This window comes from Geotrypetes seraphini, chromosome 8 (assembly GCF_902459505.1).
Source record: "Geotrypetes seraphini chromosome 8, aGeoSer1.1, whole genome shotgun sequence".
NCBI lineage: Eukaryota > Metazoa > Chordata > Amphibia > Gymnophiona > Dermophiidae > Geotrypetes > Geotrypetes seraphini.
Window position 1 is genome coordinate 129891704 of NC_047091.1, and position 17080 is coordinate 129908783.

At 41.6% G+C, this 17080-nt stretch overlaps 1 protein-coding gene across 1 annotated transcript in view; it reads left to right on the forward strand.

The window, feature by feature from the left end:
* The first annotated feature begins 6487 nt into the window (after positions 1-6487).
* The window catches only part of SFI1 (SFI1 centrin binding protein), a 172599-nt gene continuing 162006 nt past the window's right edge, over positions 6488-17080 (forward strand). Inside the window, exons 1-2 of the mRNA XM_033957125.1 lie at positions 6488-6642; positions 15954-16079. Coding sequence (XP_033813016.1) covers positions 15990-16079 — 90 coding nt within the window. The 5' untranslated portion in view covers positions 6488-6642; positions 15954-15989. The remainder of the gene's footprint in view (positions 6643-15953; positions 16080-17080) is intronic.

A 17080-nucleotide genomic window follows, 5' to 3' on the forward strand; every position in this document is an offset into this window, starting at 1 on the left:
TATCATTTCAGTCTTGTCTAAATTTATCTTAAAGCCAGAAACGCTCCCATAGTCCTCAAAAATATGTAACAACTGAGGCACTATTTGTTCTGGTTCTACCAGATACAAGAGTATATCATCAGTGAATAGGGCTATACGGTGCTCAACACCTTCTACCAAAATCCCCTTAAAATAATGGATGGTTCCATATCATAATGGCCAACAGTTCTATTGATAGAGCAAATAGCAAAGTGGAAAGCAGACAACCTTGCCTAGTGCCACGTGCTATAGAAAAAAAATCAGTGTAGGCCTGATTAATCTGAAGACAAGCTCTGGGTGCTCGGTATAATGCTCGGACCCATGCACAAAACAGACCCCCCATTTCCAATTTTCCCATTACTGCCCACAAAAAGTCCCAAGACACCCGATCAAAATCTTTCTCAGCGTCAACCACCATCAAAACCACGTGTTCCTGTCCCTTCTTGACTTTCCACATTAAATGTAGAGTGCGTCCGATATTATCACATACCTGTCTCCATTGTATAAAACCAGATTGATCCATATGAATCAAACTGGGAAGCAACTTTCCCAAGTGCAAAGCAAGAATCTTTGCAATAAGTTTTGCATCGACATTCAATAGGGAGATAGGTCTATATGAACCATAATTCAACGGGTCCCTCCCTGGCTTCATAAGAATCGCAATTCCCGCCTCTCCCATTGTGCCCAGTAAAAGACCCCCTGTCTGCACCACATTCACCAACAAAGGACCCACCTGTTCCCCAAATTTTTTATAAAAATGACTTGTATACCCATCCAATCCGGGCACTTTCCCTGGTTTAGCCGTCCGAATAACTGAGTTTGAGCTCTGCGGTGCTTAAATCGGGCTCCCCATTTAATAAAGACTCCCAGAAGCATGGACTTCAACGCATCCCACAAGACCCCATCAGAGTCCTCCCCAGTATCATTAAACTCCAAATAGCTGGCTATACTTTGAATGACTTCTGCCTCCACCTCAGGTGCATTAATCGGGGAGTCGTTAAATCTCCAGAATCTAGTTCCGCCTCCGGACACCACTCCCGCACAATCCACCGAGACCAAGGCATGATCCAAAATCTGAATGCCCCCAATTTCAGCCTCGCATATCTGATCCCATTGATTCCTATTGACCCACAGCTCATCTATCCGTGTGTAAATTTGTTGTGCATGAGAGTAATGTATATAGTTGCGCTGAGTCCCATGTAATAGGCATCAACAATCTACCAGCCCCAAGGTTTGCATGAATACCTGAAAAGCCTGTGTATGCATCCAGTTAGAGCCCCTACCACCCTTGGAATGATCTAGCTGCCTGTCCGAGATCACATTAAAATCACCCCCCCCCCCCTAGAATCACAACACCCTGAATGAACGACAACAGTTCATCCTGTAACTTACGGTAGAACTCAGCTTGATTTACATTGAGACCATATATGTTCACTATTGTTACTCTTTGCCCCTGTAAGCTCACTCTTAACACGAGACATCTCCCATGAGCATCCCTATACACCTGATCAATGACCAATCCCAGACCTTGTTTCACCAAAACCGCTATCCCACACTTTTTTTTGGTAGTATTCCATCCCTGATGTGCGCAAACCTATTCAAAGGCAGGATTCTGCAAGAAAACAACATCCCAGGGCCTCAGATATTTCTCCTGTAACATGCACATATCCCAACGCATTCTCTTCAACTCCCAGAAAACAAAACTCTTCTTCTCCAGACTATTCAAACCATTAACATTCCGTTCTATCTCTGCCCCTGGTGTTCCTCCCCCAGAATCAATTTTTCCCCCCTTAAACTCCCCCTTCCCCCCCCCCCACATGTGCCAATCTAGCAGTGTCCAGACCAGCCAATGAGAAAAGTTGAAGTCTACCCCTAGGATTTTTATTGAAGAAATGCAATCTAGTGATGTATTAGTCAATTAAATTGGAGCGCATTGAGAGATCCCCTCCTTCCAGGGGAAAATCATAGTCTGTTTTTGTAGTATTTAGTGTTAACATGTTTTTGTTCAGACACAACCTTATTTGGTTTAATTTGTGGTAAATCTCGGAGATTTATTTTATATTTTCGGGGTTAAGATGATCCAGGTCGACACTCCTAGGCTATTCAACTTCTTTGGAAATTGACTGAGGAGTTCAGGCACAGCCCAGAGTGTAAGGGAGAGTAGCTGAGAGGTACAAATTTGGGTTCCTCTAATGTGGAACAATGCAAAAGTGGAACTATTTGCAGACATCTCTTCAGCAACTTTGAAATGTCGACGTGATTGTCGTGAAGTCACCAGATGCCTGCAGCAAAATAACATTCACTATAAATGGCATTACACATTTGGGATCTCTTTTACGTTGGAAAATAAATATAAAGTAACATCAGCTCCGGAGGCCCAACAGTTGCTTAGATAGGCCAAACTTTGGATTAACGAGGGAGAAAATCAACCAATGGAACAAACACAACCCCTATCAGGGGGACTTCCAAATCTAAGATGGCATAGAATTGATTAAAAAAAATGACTAGAGACAAGTAGAATAAGAATATTAACATAAATAGTGAGAGGAATTGATAATAAATTTGATAATATTCATAAGACTTAAGGGGAAAAATGGAGTAGAAATGGGGTAGAAAACTAATAAAGCCCTGGAGAAAGTGGAATAGGGTTAACCCTCTTTGCCCCTGATACCTGGAAGTGGACCTGACTTCTATTTTTTTCAATTGGTGGCCGGATCTGGGTATAGTGGTAAGGGACAAGTAGGATTTGGCTGGGTTGGGATGGAGGGTTTAGGGGGTAAATGGGTGAGAAGATGTGTGCAGAGAGAGGTATGATATGGATGAGTTATAATTGGTGGGAAAATATGTATGGGTTTGATGAGCAATTGGGAAAATATATGGAATGGAGTGTATTTATGGCAATATTATGGGCTTCTTTTACTAAGGTGCACTTGGGCTTTAACGCACGGAATAGTGCGTGCTACACTGCCGCACGTGCTGGCATTAGTTCTAGAAGCATAGCACACGGTGTAGCATGTAGTAATTTCCTGCGTGCGCTAAAAATGCTAGCGCACCTTAGTAAAAGGAGCCCCATGTTTAACATATGGTTGAATGAGTTTTTATGTCCCTGAATGTACAGGGACTAAATTCTCAGCGTAAACGACAATTTTATTTTCAGGAGGCCTGTAGAGTCAAGATGGCAATTGTTTTTTTTACAAGAAACGCATTTATTACCAGCTCATGAGAGATTTTTTTCACCATGCTCATTATAAAGAAATGTATTTTGCTTCTAACAAACTGAAATTCAAAACTAATGGAGTTGCTATTGTATTTGCTAACTATTTACCTGTAGATGTCAAAGAGGTGGTCCGTGATAAAGAAGGTCGATTTCTACTTCTAAAAATATCAATGGAGGGTCAATTATACATTCTGTTAAATTTGCAAATGCAAAATGCAAATCAAGGTGGTTTTTTTTTATAATAAAGTAAGGGATATACTGACACAATATGCAGAAGGTAAAATTATAATAGGAGGTGATTTGGTTACAGTGTGTGTAGCAAGCTAGTCCTGGTACAGAATGAGTGTATAATCAATCACCCTATATATCAAAGGCTTGGGTGAAGAGCCTGCTTCCTGAAGCAGAGGTAGAGTGGAGCTATATGTAGTCCCTCTGGGAATAAATTCCAGACTGTGTGGGCTACTCCTGAGAAAGCTTGATGGCGGGTATCTCTCCATACAATTTCTTTTGATAAGGGTATAGATAGTGATACTCCTTGAGAGGACTTCAGAGGTCTCAAAGGTGTGTAAAGGGTTAGCTTATTCTTTAAGTATTAAGGACCATTTTATCTGAGGACCAAATCAAACAAGAGTTTTAAATTTAGATCTGTAAGGTACTGGTAGCCAGTGCAGTAGTGGAAAGGGTAGATGTGAATCACTTGTTTACTCTTCCAAAAATACTAGGACATGCAATTAAGCTACTAAGTAGTAATTTAAAACAAAATGGAGAAAATATTTATTCACACAACGTATAATTAAATTCTGGAATTTGTTGCTGGAGAATGTGGTGAAATCAGCTTATCGGGTTTTATGTTGAAACAATTTTATTGATTTTTCCATGAAAACAGTACAAAACCAGAAAACCAAACAATCTTATTCTAGTTACCTCATAACATTACATTCCCACATCACAAGACTATCCCCCCTCCCCCCTAATAGTAACCGCTCTGTCTGGCAAATAATTACATAATCAACAAACATACAGTATATAGGAAAAATAGTTCCACACAGTGGTCAAAAGATACAGAACAGGTTTAGATAAATTCCTAAAAGGGTAACATCTTCTTGGGCCATAGGCCATTATTGAGATAGCTTGGGAAAATCCACTGCTTATTCTTAGGATGAGCAGCATAAAATCTGTTTTATTACTTGTGATCTAACTAGGTACTTGGGACCTGGGTTGGCCACTGTTGGAAACAGGATACTGGGCTTGATGGACCTTCCGTCTGTCCCAGTATGGCAATTATATTCTTATGGCAATTCTTAGTTTTTGCAGGAAGGGTGTAATATGGTCATGTTGCAGCATTTTGAATTAGTAACAGCTAATGCAAACTCTTTTTGGTTAGGCCAATGTATAGGGCATTACGGTAGTCTAGTTGTGATGTTGTAGCATGGACCACTATGGTCAGGCTTGTCTTTTCAATATATGGAGAGAGGTTTTTTGCTGCCTTAGATGATGGAGACAATTTTTGCTATCTTGTTGTTCCTTATTTGTTGATGTAATACATTGTGACCTGATTGTCCATCTTTCCTTCTAGGGTTTGATTGGCAATATGAGAGGCAGAGGTTCTCATGGCATAGAACACTACTGCTAACTCTAGCTGGTTTATGTGAAGAGAGTTTTCTTCCTGTGTCCAAAGGCCTTGAGTTTATCTTCAAAATGTGCACCTAATCCATTAGAGAAGAATCTGTGGTTGCAGCACATATAAAAATTTGCCCCTTGTGAAATTAACATAGTATTAGTCCTGGCAGAATTCTGCATAAAAATGTTGAAAATTCTGCACACAATATTTAAAAATTTTGCAAAGGTTTATTGTAGTGTTTTGCGTAGAATTCTCCAATTCTAAGGCCTAAAATTCCTTCCTGCCTTTTCCTTTTTCAGGTTCCAACCTCCTCAGTTCCCTCTCTCACTCCAGCTGCAGTTCTGTCTCTCTCTAAATCCTACCTCTCTCACTTGCACACTGAATCTCCTCCTTGATCTCCATAGTCTGGCATCTCTCTCTCTCCACTGGCTAAGAATCTCTTCCTTCCTTCCCACCTCCTTTCTGGACTTGGTCACATTCTTTTCCTCTCCCTGCCATTCCCCCACCCCCACTTGCAGTCTGACATCCATGTCTGCTCACCACACCACCACTTCTCTCGCTTGCACCCTGAATCCCTTCCCCACTCTCCATGGTCTGGCATCTCTCTCTCTCTACCTACGATCAAGCATTTCTTTTTTTCCTTCTTACCCCCTTTTTGGCCTGGGGTTCCTTCTCATCCCCTTTCCCCTCTACTTATGGGTCCAGGATCCATGTCCCCTCCCCTCTCCTCCTACCTCTGCAGATCCTCTTTTTCTCCCCCCTCCAAAAAAATGGTGGTTTAGCATCCATATCCCTTCCTCTCCCCTCCGACCCACCATCCGTGATATCAGACGTACCTGTGGGCTTCCCAGAATAGCAGTAGTGACGGCAGCCGGCCGGCAGAGGCAACGCTGTGAAAAGACTGCTTGCAGCTGGATGCCAGAGCCTTCCCTCTTCCTTTGAGTCTTTTTTTCTCCACACTTTATGTAACCGATCTCCCAGTTGCAGATTATCCGAGTTAGTCGCTCATTTACTGTGTGATTTTGACTCTTTTTTTTGTGTGTGTGTCTTTTTGGGTTTCTATAGGAAGCCATAGGTACGTCTGATCTCACGGATGGTGGGTCGGAGAGAGAGAGGCCAGACCCGCGCAAGGGAAGAGGATGGGGGACTCTGGATAGACGTTATTCTTTTGTTTGCAATACATTTGTATTTAATTTTGTGGTATAGTGTAACAAAGCATTGTTAAAAATCAGAATGCCCAGTGACATAATTATAGGCACAAACATACAATCATGTGTATACATTTAATACAAGAATAAACATTTTGTTTAATAATACATACAAAAGATAGCCAGCTAACAAAACCTGCTGGTTATCAATGTGAGATGTAGGATTGCCATTATTCTACCATTCTGGGAAAACAAGCTTTGCCCATATCATTGTTAGATAAGCTTTATGTGTATAATATCTAAATTGTCTGACATGACAACCGTATTAGTTTGCTCAGTGAAACAACGAACGTCTATAGAATAAGCTATAAATTTGTTTGCCTTTCGTTATTCTATAACCGCACAGTTAAGGAACTCGCAACGCAGCAAGTATGCCTCCCCACTAGTACATACTTCGAAATCATTGACTCCCTTAGAGGCAAGTAAGTAGCTACAGGTGAGAGTGCTTCCGGTGCGCGGGGGCGGAAGCGTAGAACAGTTTTGGATACGGTGGCTGCAGAGAGACCAATAGTGAAACGTCAGCTAGCGTGCGCTTGGAGTTGTGTCAGCGTGGGAGACCGGGAAGCGAGGCGGGCCCGGTGAGTTGGGTTGCGGGAGACTCGTTGTAAGCTGCTATCTCTTCCCTTCCATCGCCTTTGTCTTCTTTCTTTTTTTTTTTTTTTTCCTGACTTTCTGGTGGCCTGGGGTCTTTTTGCCTTGTGTCTGCCACACATTAAAATATATTTTCCTGTAATATTGTGAAGCTGGTTTGGTTGTTAGTTCAGTTAACGAAATAATGTGGATTGTTGCATTGGTAACATACTGTAAAGTTTCTGGGAGAATGCTTCCAGTTCTTTTGTTATGCAATCCGCCTCAAACCTAAATTGGTGAAGGCGGAATGCAAAATCTGAATAATGTATGTAATGTAATTAGCTTCTCTCCCGGTGGAAGCTAGTGTGTTATCCTTTCCCTTTTTTATTTTTAAATATATTTTATTGAGCATAAAATCAGAATCAAACAAATACAACAATATAAATAGCTCAAGTTTATATATTAAAACCTTCACCAACCCCACCCTCCCCCTCTCACTGCATTCCCACCAGTGACCCAATTTTTTGCAAATTGACTGTGCCACTAAGGGGTCTTTTTAGTAAGCTATGGTAACAAATGGTCTTTGCAGATAGACTTACGTGGGTCATACCTGTGTACTGAAGTGTTTTGGGTTTTTTGTGCTGTGCTCGTAAAACCTCCAAATTTCTATTAATTGAATGGCTTTGTGCTAACATTACTGTTAACATGATGCCATTAAAAAAAAAAACCAAACATTTCCTCCTATTGGTTTTAAAAGTATTACTCTGTAACTTCATGGAGTTTCCCCTAGTCGTAAATCTTGATGCAGTAAAAAATCGATCCACCACTCAGGATTTTGTAGACTTCAAACATATCTTCTCTTAGTTGTCTCTTATCCAAGCTGAAGAGCCCTAATATTTTTTGTCTTTCCTCATATGAGAGAAGTTCCATCCCCTTTATCTTGGTTGCTCTTCTTTGAACTTTTTCTAGTGCCACTATATCACACTAGTGTTTTTAATGCACATAGGATTTTAGCATTTGCTAAACCCGCACTATGCTTCTAGAACTAATGCCAGCTCAATGCTGGCGTTAAGGTCTAGCGTGCGTGGCAATTTAGCACGCGCTATTCCGCGCGTCAAGGCCTTAATGCACCTTTGTAAAAGGAGCCCTTAGTCTTGTTAACTATCCCTTTTCTAATAATTTCAAGCATCCTGTTTGCCTTCTTGGCCGCGGCGGCAAATTGGGCAGAAGGCTTCAGCATATTGTCTACAATGCCACCCAGATTCTTTTCCTGAGCACTGACCCCCAAGATGGTCCCTAGCATCCGATAACTGATTTGGATTATTCTTCCCAATACACATCAGTTTGCATTTGTCCACATTGAATTTCATCTGCCATTTGGACGCCCAGTCTTCCAATTTCCTAAGGTCTTCCTGCAATTTTTCACAGTCTGCATGTATTTTAACAACTTTGAAAAGTTTAGTGTCATCTGCAAATTTAATCACCTCATTCGTAGTTACACTTCCCCCTCCGAATCCGTGGTTTCAGCATCTGCGGATTCGGTTATTCGTGATTTTTTTTTTTAGGGGGGAAAAAAAGCTTTGTTTCAGACCTTCCCTGGCTCTCGAGAGACTATGGGAGCTCACAGCAGCCATTTCCTATTGTCGATCTGCATGGGGTAGGAGCGTAGGAAGATCGTTTTTGCCCCGAAAGCCTGCTAGACCACCAAGTAAGGCCGGCACAGGCTGCCCAGACCAGAGAGGAATGATCTTTGCTCTTCTTGGCCCGACACCGAAGTGGGGAAAGAGGAGACTGAAGCACCCGCACTGGCCCCTGCAAACATGCAACACGCATGGAAGGAGGCGATCGAAGGCGGAGACCACCAAGTAAGGTCCGGGGGTAGGTCAGAGCCGGCACAAAGTTATTCGTGATTTTTCACACTTCGCGGTCCCTTACCCCCACAAATACCGAAAGAGAAGTGTACAATTTCTAGATAATTTATAAATAAGTTAAATAGCACCGGTCCCAGCACAGATCCTTGCGGAACCGCTATTTACCCTCCTCCACTGAGAAAAATGGTCATTCAACCAAACCCTGTGTTTTCTGTCTGATAACCAGTTCTTTATCCACAATTGAACATTGCCAACTATCCCATGACTCCTTAATTTTCTCAGGAGCCTCTCAGGGGGAACTATGTCAAAAACCTTCTGGAAATCAAGATAAACTACATCAACCGGTTTGCCTTTATCCACATGCTTATTCACACCTTCAAAGAAGTCAAGCAAATTGGTGAAGCAAGACCTCCCTCGTCTGAACCCATGCTGACTCTTTCTCATTAAATCATGTTTGTCTATATCAGGGGGTGTCAAAAGTCCCTCCTCGAAGGCCGCAATCCAGTTGGGTTTTCAGGATTTCCCCAATGAATATGCATGAGATCTATTAGCATAAATGAAAGCAGTGCATGCAAATAGATCTCATGCATATTCATTGGGGAAATCCTGAAAACCCGACTGGATTGCGGCCCTCGAGGAGGGACTTTGAAACCCCTGGTCTATATGCTCCATTTTTTTTATTTTTTATAATTGTTTCCACTATTTTGCGCGGCACCAAGGTCAGTCTTACTAGTCTGTAATTTCCCAAATCTCCCCTGGAGCCCTTTTTAATAATTGGCGTAACATTGGCCACCTTCCAATCTTCAGGCACTACAAATGATTTTATAATTCAAATCTATTTTATTAAGCAACAGTAAATACAACAGCAATAACAACCATGGTATACATTTTCATCAAACACCCGCGGAGGACTGGACTCATGTCCTCCCCGGACCCACCATACCCCCACCCCCCGACAAAGAAGCCCCTACCCCCCACCCTCCCCTCCCCATCCCCCCACAGATACAGAAAAATCAGCAATTTCATGTTTGAGTTTGAGTACCATGGGATGTATACCATCTGGTCCAGGTGATTTATCACTCGTTAACTTGTCAATTGGGCTTAGTAGGTTTTCCAGGTTCACTGAGATTTCTTTCATTTCCTCCACCTCATCACCCTTGAAAACCATTTCCGGTTCAGATAGATTTCTTACATCTTCTTCCGTAAAAACCGAAGCAAAGAATTCATTCAGTCTCTCCATTATGGCTTTATCCTCCCTGAGTGCACTTTTTACTCCTTGATCATCCAAAGGTCTCACGGATTCCCTTACAAGTTTTCTGCTTTTGATGTACCTAAAAAAAATGATTACTAAGAGTTTTTGCCTCTTTGGCAAGTTGTTTTTCATATTGTTGTTTAGCTTTCTTTATCAATGCTTTGCATTTAACTTGCCAGTTCTTATGTCTCTTCTCATTTTCTTCATTGGGATCCTTTTTCCATTCTTTAAAGGATGTTTTCTTAGCTATAATAGCCTCTTTCAGTTTGCCTTTAAACCATGCCAGCTCTCGTTTTCTCTATTTAGTAGACAGTAATGATTCCTGTGTTATCTGCGTGCCAACTGCTTAGCTCAGGAACATCCCACTCTCTGCTTCTGACATAACCCCTAATAAAATAGAAAAAAAATTACCTTGCAATTAGTGTTTAGTGCATGCATGTGCAAAATTAATGCCTGATGTTTGAATGTATTCCAAGTACTGGTGTAGCGAGGGTGAGCAGTGCCTGGATGGTGGCGCCCCTCCCCCTCCACTCCTCCTGCATGCGCACGCCCTTTCCCTGTACCTTTTTAACTTCGGTACAAGGAGCCACCAACTTGCCCACGTGGGCTTCATCATTCTCTGATGTCACTTCCTAGGCGTGGGTTCTGGAAGCAACATTGGAGAGAGCGTTGAAGCCGACGCAGGGAGCAAGTTGGTGGCTGTTTGCGCTGAAGTTAAAAAAGGTATGGGGAAGGGGTGCGCACACGAGAAGGGGAGGAGGGGTGCTAGTGCCCCGCGCAAGATTGCGCTCGGGGTGGACCACCCCCTTACTATGCCACCGATTCCAAGTTAGGCGCATGTTAGTGTTAGACGCAGCTTAGTAAAAAGATTCCTTAATGTACTTGAGCTTAGGGTTGAAATTAATTAATATTGGGTCTCATTTTCAAAAAAGAAAAATGTCCAAAATGTGGCATAAAGGGGCAGATGCATGTTTTTCTTGCCAAACCCTTCCAATTTGCTATTTTTGAAACCTATTTTATAGATAGATTTCTATGGTGCTTTTCTGCAGGGCATCTAAATCAGTGTTTCTCAACTTCTTCAAGCCAAGTACCCCCTAAAACTAACAAATAATAACAGAGTACCCCCCACCCAAACTCTGTCCCAGACCCACCCAAGCTCATCCCCTGACTCCACCCCATAATAATAGTACTACTGCATTGTTCGCACTAAAAGATGCACCTGACCATAAAACGCACCTAGGCTTAGAGGAGGAAAACAAGAAAAAAAAATATTCTGAACCAAATGGTGTACTAATATATTTAATAAAATATAGCAGAATAATATTTCAACCATATAAAGTCAACAGCGGTATTAAGAACCATCATCACTTTAATTAACAAATGAGGCGAGACTTTAAGGTTCAAGCACTCTTCTAGTTTTTTGTGCCCTGTCTCACCTCCATGCCCTGTACCCTCTCTGGTGGTCTAGTGGTAGGCCGTCAGGAGGGAACCGTCCCAGCCAACTAACAATTTTTTACCCCTTTGTACCTTTTTTCACTTTTTAAATCCTGGTGGTCCAGCGGTATATCGGCAGGAGTGAGCTTTCTGCGTTCTGCCCCATTCTGAGCCCCTCCCTCGCTGGATGGCTGCCTCAGATCTTGCATAACACCTATTGATCTCCAAAGACTTGGGGACAGCATGCCAAGAAGATGCGAGGCAGTAATCATGGCTAAGGGCTATCAAATGCTCTACTAGTGAGACTGATGAAGTATCAGATAACTGGACAAATTATCATATGAACAGCATTATTTTTGTGAAATGTGCCAAATATTATACTGGTCTTGTTAAGTGATAACAGAGTTATTAGTTGAAAATGTATGCATTAAATACAATTATGATGTTATAGCCATGTGTTTTTAAAGGGTAAAGCCTAAAATGCTAGGTGTTTCCACAATTTTGGTCACTGATGTACCTTTCCACAAAAGTGGAAGTAAAGAGAAGGTTGGGAACTACAGTCCGGTAAGTCCGAGTTCTGTAGTAAGTAAATTAATGGAAATGGGTTTAAAACAGAAAATGGTGAAGTTTCTGGAATCCAGTGGATTATAGTACCCAAGACAGCATAGTTTCACTAGAGACAGGTTTGTTCAGACAAATCTGATTAATTTCTTTGACTGAGTGATGAGAGAGTTGAATCGAGACAGTGCTAGATGTGGTGTACTTAGATTTTATAAAAGTGTTTGACATATTTCTGCATTGACACCTAATAAAGTGCTATTAATGTGGACCCTGAACTTACTGACTGGGTTGGTAATGGATGAGTGGAAGGCGACAGAGAATAGTAGTAAATGGAACTTATCTTGAGGAAAGGGATGTCACCAGTAATATGCCACAAGGTTCAATTTTTGGGCCAGTTTTTCTTTTAATATTTTTGTTAAGTGATATTTTGTTAACCCTTAACACACCCTCACCTCCTTAATACCCCTCAATCCACCTGAACCTCCACCGTCCCCTCTTATTGCACCCACCAAACCAATTTAACTGTCAACGACCGGTTTTTCCTTTAAATAAACTTTTTTACCTTACTATTGTACACTTATAGTATTGTAATTCCAATGCTTTTTTTCACTGTTTGTAATCTTATTTAATTGCTGTGAACCGCCTAGATCTCTCTGGGAATGGCGGTATACAAAAATAAAGTTGTTATTATTATTATTATTATATTGCTGAAGGTCTCTCTGGTAAGGTTTCCTCTTTGTGGATGATACCAAAATCTGCAGTAGTGTAGACACCTTTCATGGTGTGGATTACATGAGGAAGGACCTAGCAAAGCTTAAAGAATGATCTTAAATTTGGCAGTTAATGCTAAAAAAGCAGGATCATGCGTTTGGGCTGCAAAAAACCTGAGGGAATGGTATAGTTTATAGGGCAAATAATTTTTGTGCTTGAAAGAGGAGTGAGACTTGGGTGTGATTGTATGTGATGATCTTAAGGTGACCAACCTGGTAGAAAAAGTGATTGCAAAAGTTAGAAGGACGCTTGGGTGCATATTGAGAGAAATGACCAGAAGGAAAAAGGAGGTGGCATGGTCTCACCAGTCTTATACAGAGGCAACATTTAGATTAACTGCACCTTCAAAATATATATGAATTGTATGGAGTCAGTCCAGAGAGCAGCTTCTAAAATGTTCCAGATTTTTGTCATAAAGCATATGGGGACAGACTTAAAGATCCCAATATATATACTTTGGAAGAGGAGAGATATAATAGAATGCTAACTACCTCCAATGCATAAATTAACTGAGATGAGTCTCTCTCAGTTGAAAGGAAGCTCTGGAATAAAGGGGCATAGGATGAAGGTGAAAGCGGACAGACTTTGAAGTAATCTGAGAAAAGACTTTGTGGAAAGGGCAATGAATTCAGTGGAGATAAAAACTTTAACTGAATTCAAGAAAGCTTGGGACAGGCACAGTCATGTGAAAAAATTAGGACACCCCATGAAATATTCAGTCTTTTCTTAAGAAATGTTCACATATCGATGTCAAATCTTTTTTTTTTTTTAATTTTATCGCTGGAAAAGAAAGTCATGTAACTGCAGGTAAAGAACAAAAATTTTCTTTGATTTACTCATGAAACAAAAGATATCCACAAAAATGTGTATTCTAATTGAGGAATAAATTAGGACACCCTACACCTTAATAGGTAGTGTTATCCCCTTTGGCTGAAATAACTGTAGTGAGACGCTTCTTGTAGCCATCTTTCAGTCTCTGACATTGGTCTGAGGAAAGTTTGGCCCACTCCTCAATGCAGAATTCTTTCAGCTGTGAGATGTTTGAGGGGTTTCTTGCATGTACAGCCTGTTTCAAATCACCCCACAGCATCTCAATGGGATTAAGATCAGGGCTTTGACTCGGCTACTCCAGGACTCTCCATTTCTTAGTTTTCAGCCAGTCCTTGGTGTATTTACTTGTATATTTTGTGTCATTGTCGTGTTGCAGGGTCCAGATCCACTTCAGCTTTCATTTTCTTACAGATGGTCTCGCATGTTCCTCAAGCACCCTCTGATACACAGTAGAATTCATGGTGGATTCTATGATGGTGAGCTGGCCAGGTCCTGCTGCAGCAAAGCATCCCCAAACCATGATACTTCCACCTCCATGCTTCACAGTTGATATGAGGTTCTTTTTCTGGAATGCTGTATTTGGTGTACGCTAAACATGTCCTCTTCTCCGGTGTCCAAATAATTCAATTTTAGACTCTTCTGCCCATAGAACACTATTCCAGAAGTCCTAGTATTTGTCTATGCTCTCTCTGTTAAACTTCAGTCTGGTCTTGATGTTTCTCTTAGAGAGTAAAAGTTTCCTCCTTGCACACCTCCCATGCAAATTAAATTTGTACAGTCTCTTTCTGATTGTAGAGGCATATACTTTCACATCAACAGTAGCAAGAGCCTGCTGTAGGTCCTGTGGGGTGGAAGCGCGCCAGTGCTTCGGGGTGGGGGGGTCTTTTTGGGATTGAATGTTGTGGTGTGGGGTGGAAGCGAGCTAGTGGCCTTTTTGGGGGGGAAGGGTCTTTTTGGGATGTGAAACGAATCATCTGAGTTTCCCTTACTTTCTGTGGGGACACTCGCTTTGATATACGAGCACTTTGGTTTACGAGCATGCTTCTGGAATGAATTATGCTTGCAAACCAAGGTTCCATTGTACTTGAATATAAACCTATCCAAATATAAACAGAGGTAAGTTGCGGGGTTTTTTCCCCTCAAAAAAAAGGAAAAAAGGTTGACTTGAATATAAACCAAACTCATGGTAGTCTCACAGGGTTACTGTGGGAATTTGTGGCAGCCATTTTTAGTAGCGAGACTGCACGGGGCGGGAGCATATAATTGTTCTTGCCGTGGCTCACCACTGGACCAGCAAAGTTTAAGGTAGGCCTGGGGAGAGGCCATATCTGTTTTATTATTCCCTCTGTGAGAATTTTCCTAACCGCTATTTGTTCTGTTTGTCTGTCTTAATTAGATTATAAGTAGAGAATGACACGGTGGCTGTTACCCTTGGGTAGCCACAGGTAACCCACCAAAATGGGGAGAGAAATAGTGGTTGCTGTGGGGACGGGGACAAGACCATTCACCACCCCATGGAGTGGTGAATGGTCTTGTCTCCGCAGTGAAGTAAGGGAATGCGCACGGTCACTTATCACGCGGTACAGTAGCCCCCTCACGCCTGGTCACCACAGTCCCACCATCTCCCTCCCTTCCCCTCACCTTATGTGGTGAATTTTCATTTTTCTTCTCCCAGCAGCACGCTTTTAACAAGTCACATGCGCGGCTGCTTGAGTTGAATCTTTTCCTCTGACGCATCCGGAAACAGGAAGTAGGGAGTGAAAGGGAAAGAGATGCTGGGCCAAGGGGATGAAGTAAGAGGGAGACAAATATTTAACCCATAGCAGGAAAGAGAAAGGGGAGAAGGATTGGTAGGTGAGCCAGATGCTGGAAGTGGGGGGGGGAGAGAAAGAGGGAAAGAAGCTAGATGGGGTTGGAGAGGAGAGACATTTGGTGTGGAAGAGGGGAAATCTGGACACAGGAAGATAACAAAACAGAGAAAATTATGTGCATGGGGGTTATAGGGACAGAGACATAAAAGGCAGATACATGGGGATGGTATATGGACATGGGGGGGGGCAATGCCAGACACAGGATGGAGTATACAGATACAGAGGGGAGATATTAGAAATGGGGAAAATAGGAACACAGAAGAGATGGTTTGTGCGGATGGGATCAGATGGTTTACGGGGATGGGGAGCTCATGGGGAAGAGTGTTTGTGATTTGAGCCACTTTAAGTGGGAGGATATGTGGGGGTGTCCTAATTTATTCCTCAGTTAGAATACATATTTTTGTGGATATCTTTTGTTTTATGAGTAAATCAAGGAAACTTTGTTGTTTACCTGCAATTACATCACTTTTTTTCCAGAGATAAAAAAAAAGATTTGACATCGATATGTGAACATTTCTTAAGAAAGAACTGATTATTTCATGGGGTGTCCAAATTTTTTCACATGACTGTACATAGGATCTCTAGGGGAGAGAATAGGAGATGGCATGGATGAGCAGACTTGGATAGACTATATGGTTTTTATCTGCCTTCATTTTGCTATCTTTGCTTTGGCTATGGTGACCCAACTTCTTGTCCTTTGCTGACAACCTCCCCATTTTGGTTTTCAGGTCATATATTATAGTATCTTAAAGTCCCCTGTTGAGATGGAGAAAAAAGAGACTGTAATTGCATCAAAGGATTTGAACTTGCTGTGCAGAAGGATTCCAACAGTCAAGATCCCTCCTGACTACAAAGTAAGAGTGGGTTTTGTTTTTTTAACTAATCATCTAATTGTTTGGGTTGGAGATGTACCTACAAAGCAGTGATGCTAATTGAGTGTTATTTGTTTACAGAGGTAAGGTGTATTCATAATCGTTAAATGTCATTAATTGCAATACTTTCCTAAGGATGTTTAGAGCTTTTCAACCAGAGCTACGAGCACTGTAGCAGTATTTAAATGTGTCCCTAAAAGATAACTTGATGCTTAAAAGTTGACCACATAACAGCAGTCCTGCAATTATTGGAGATTGGTGCCCAAGCGTACACTAACCAAATATCTTGGGAGATCTTGGGAGGCTAAGAAGTTAGGTTGTTATCAGAGAGGCTAATAGTAAATTTTCCAGATGTACTTGGAGTCAAGGGGAAGCTTGCTAAGTATTTTATTTGTTTATCTTATCAAGAAGGCTATTTTGTTGGGTACAGATTTTATATAGAGCTGATCAAGGATTGAGCCACTATCTTCCTGGCAGTGGAGGAACAAATGAGTAAGGTGATCAAATTTGCAAATAACACAAAACTATTAAAAGATGTTAAATCACATACAGACTGTGAATTGCTGGAGGACCTTGGGAATCTAGAAGATTCAAATGGTAGATAAAATTTAGTTTATAATAGTTTTATTAGTTTTTCTCTCAAGAGTACAATACAACATATCTTCCAAATGAACATCCTTAACATAGCAAAAGGATTTAAGAACAGCTAGTAACTAAACACCCCTCCCCCTCCCTCTCACAAAATCACTATAACTTGATTCAGCATTATAAATTACTCAAAATCAAATTTCTTGTTGAAGATATGGATTGTAAATATGGGTCCCATATAGAAAGGCGAGGGGCACGTCCTGTAGGCTGTCAGTGAGCGCCAGCACCTATCCTCTCTGGCCCTCTTCCCTTCTGGCATCCCTCCACTGGCATCTCGGGGCCCACCTGGAGGGCCTTCACACACACGTGGACATCGACATGACTATGTCATACAT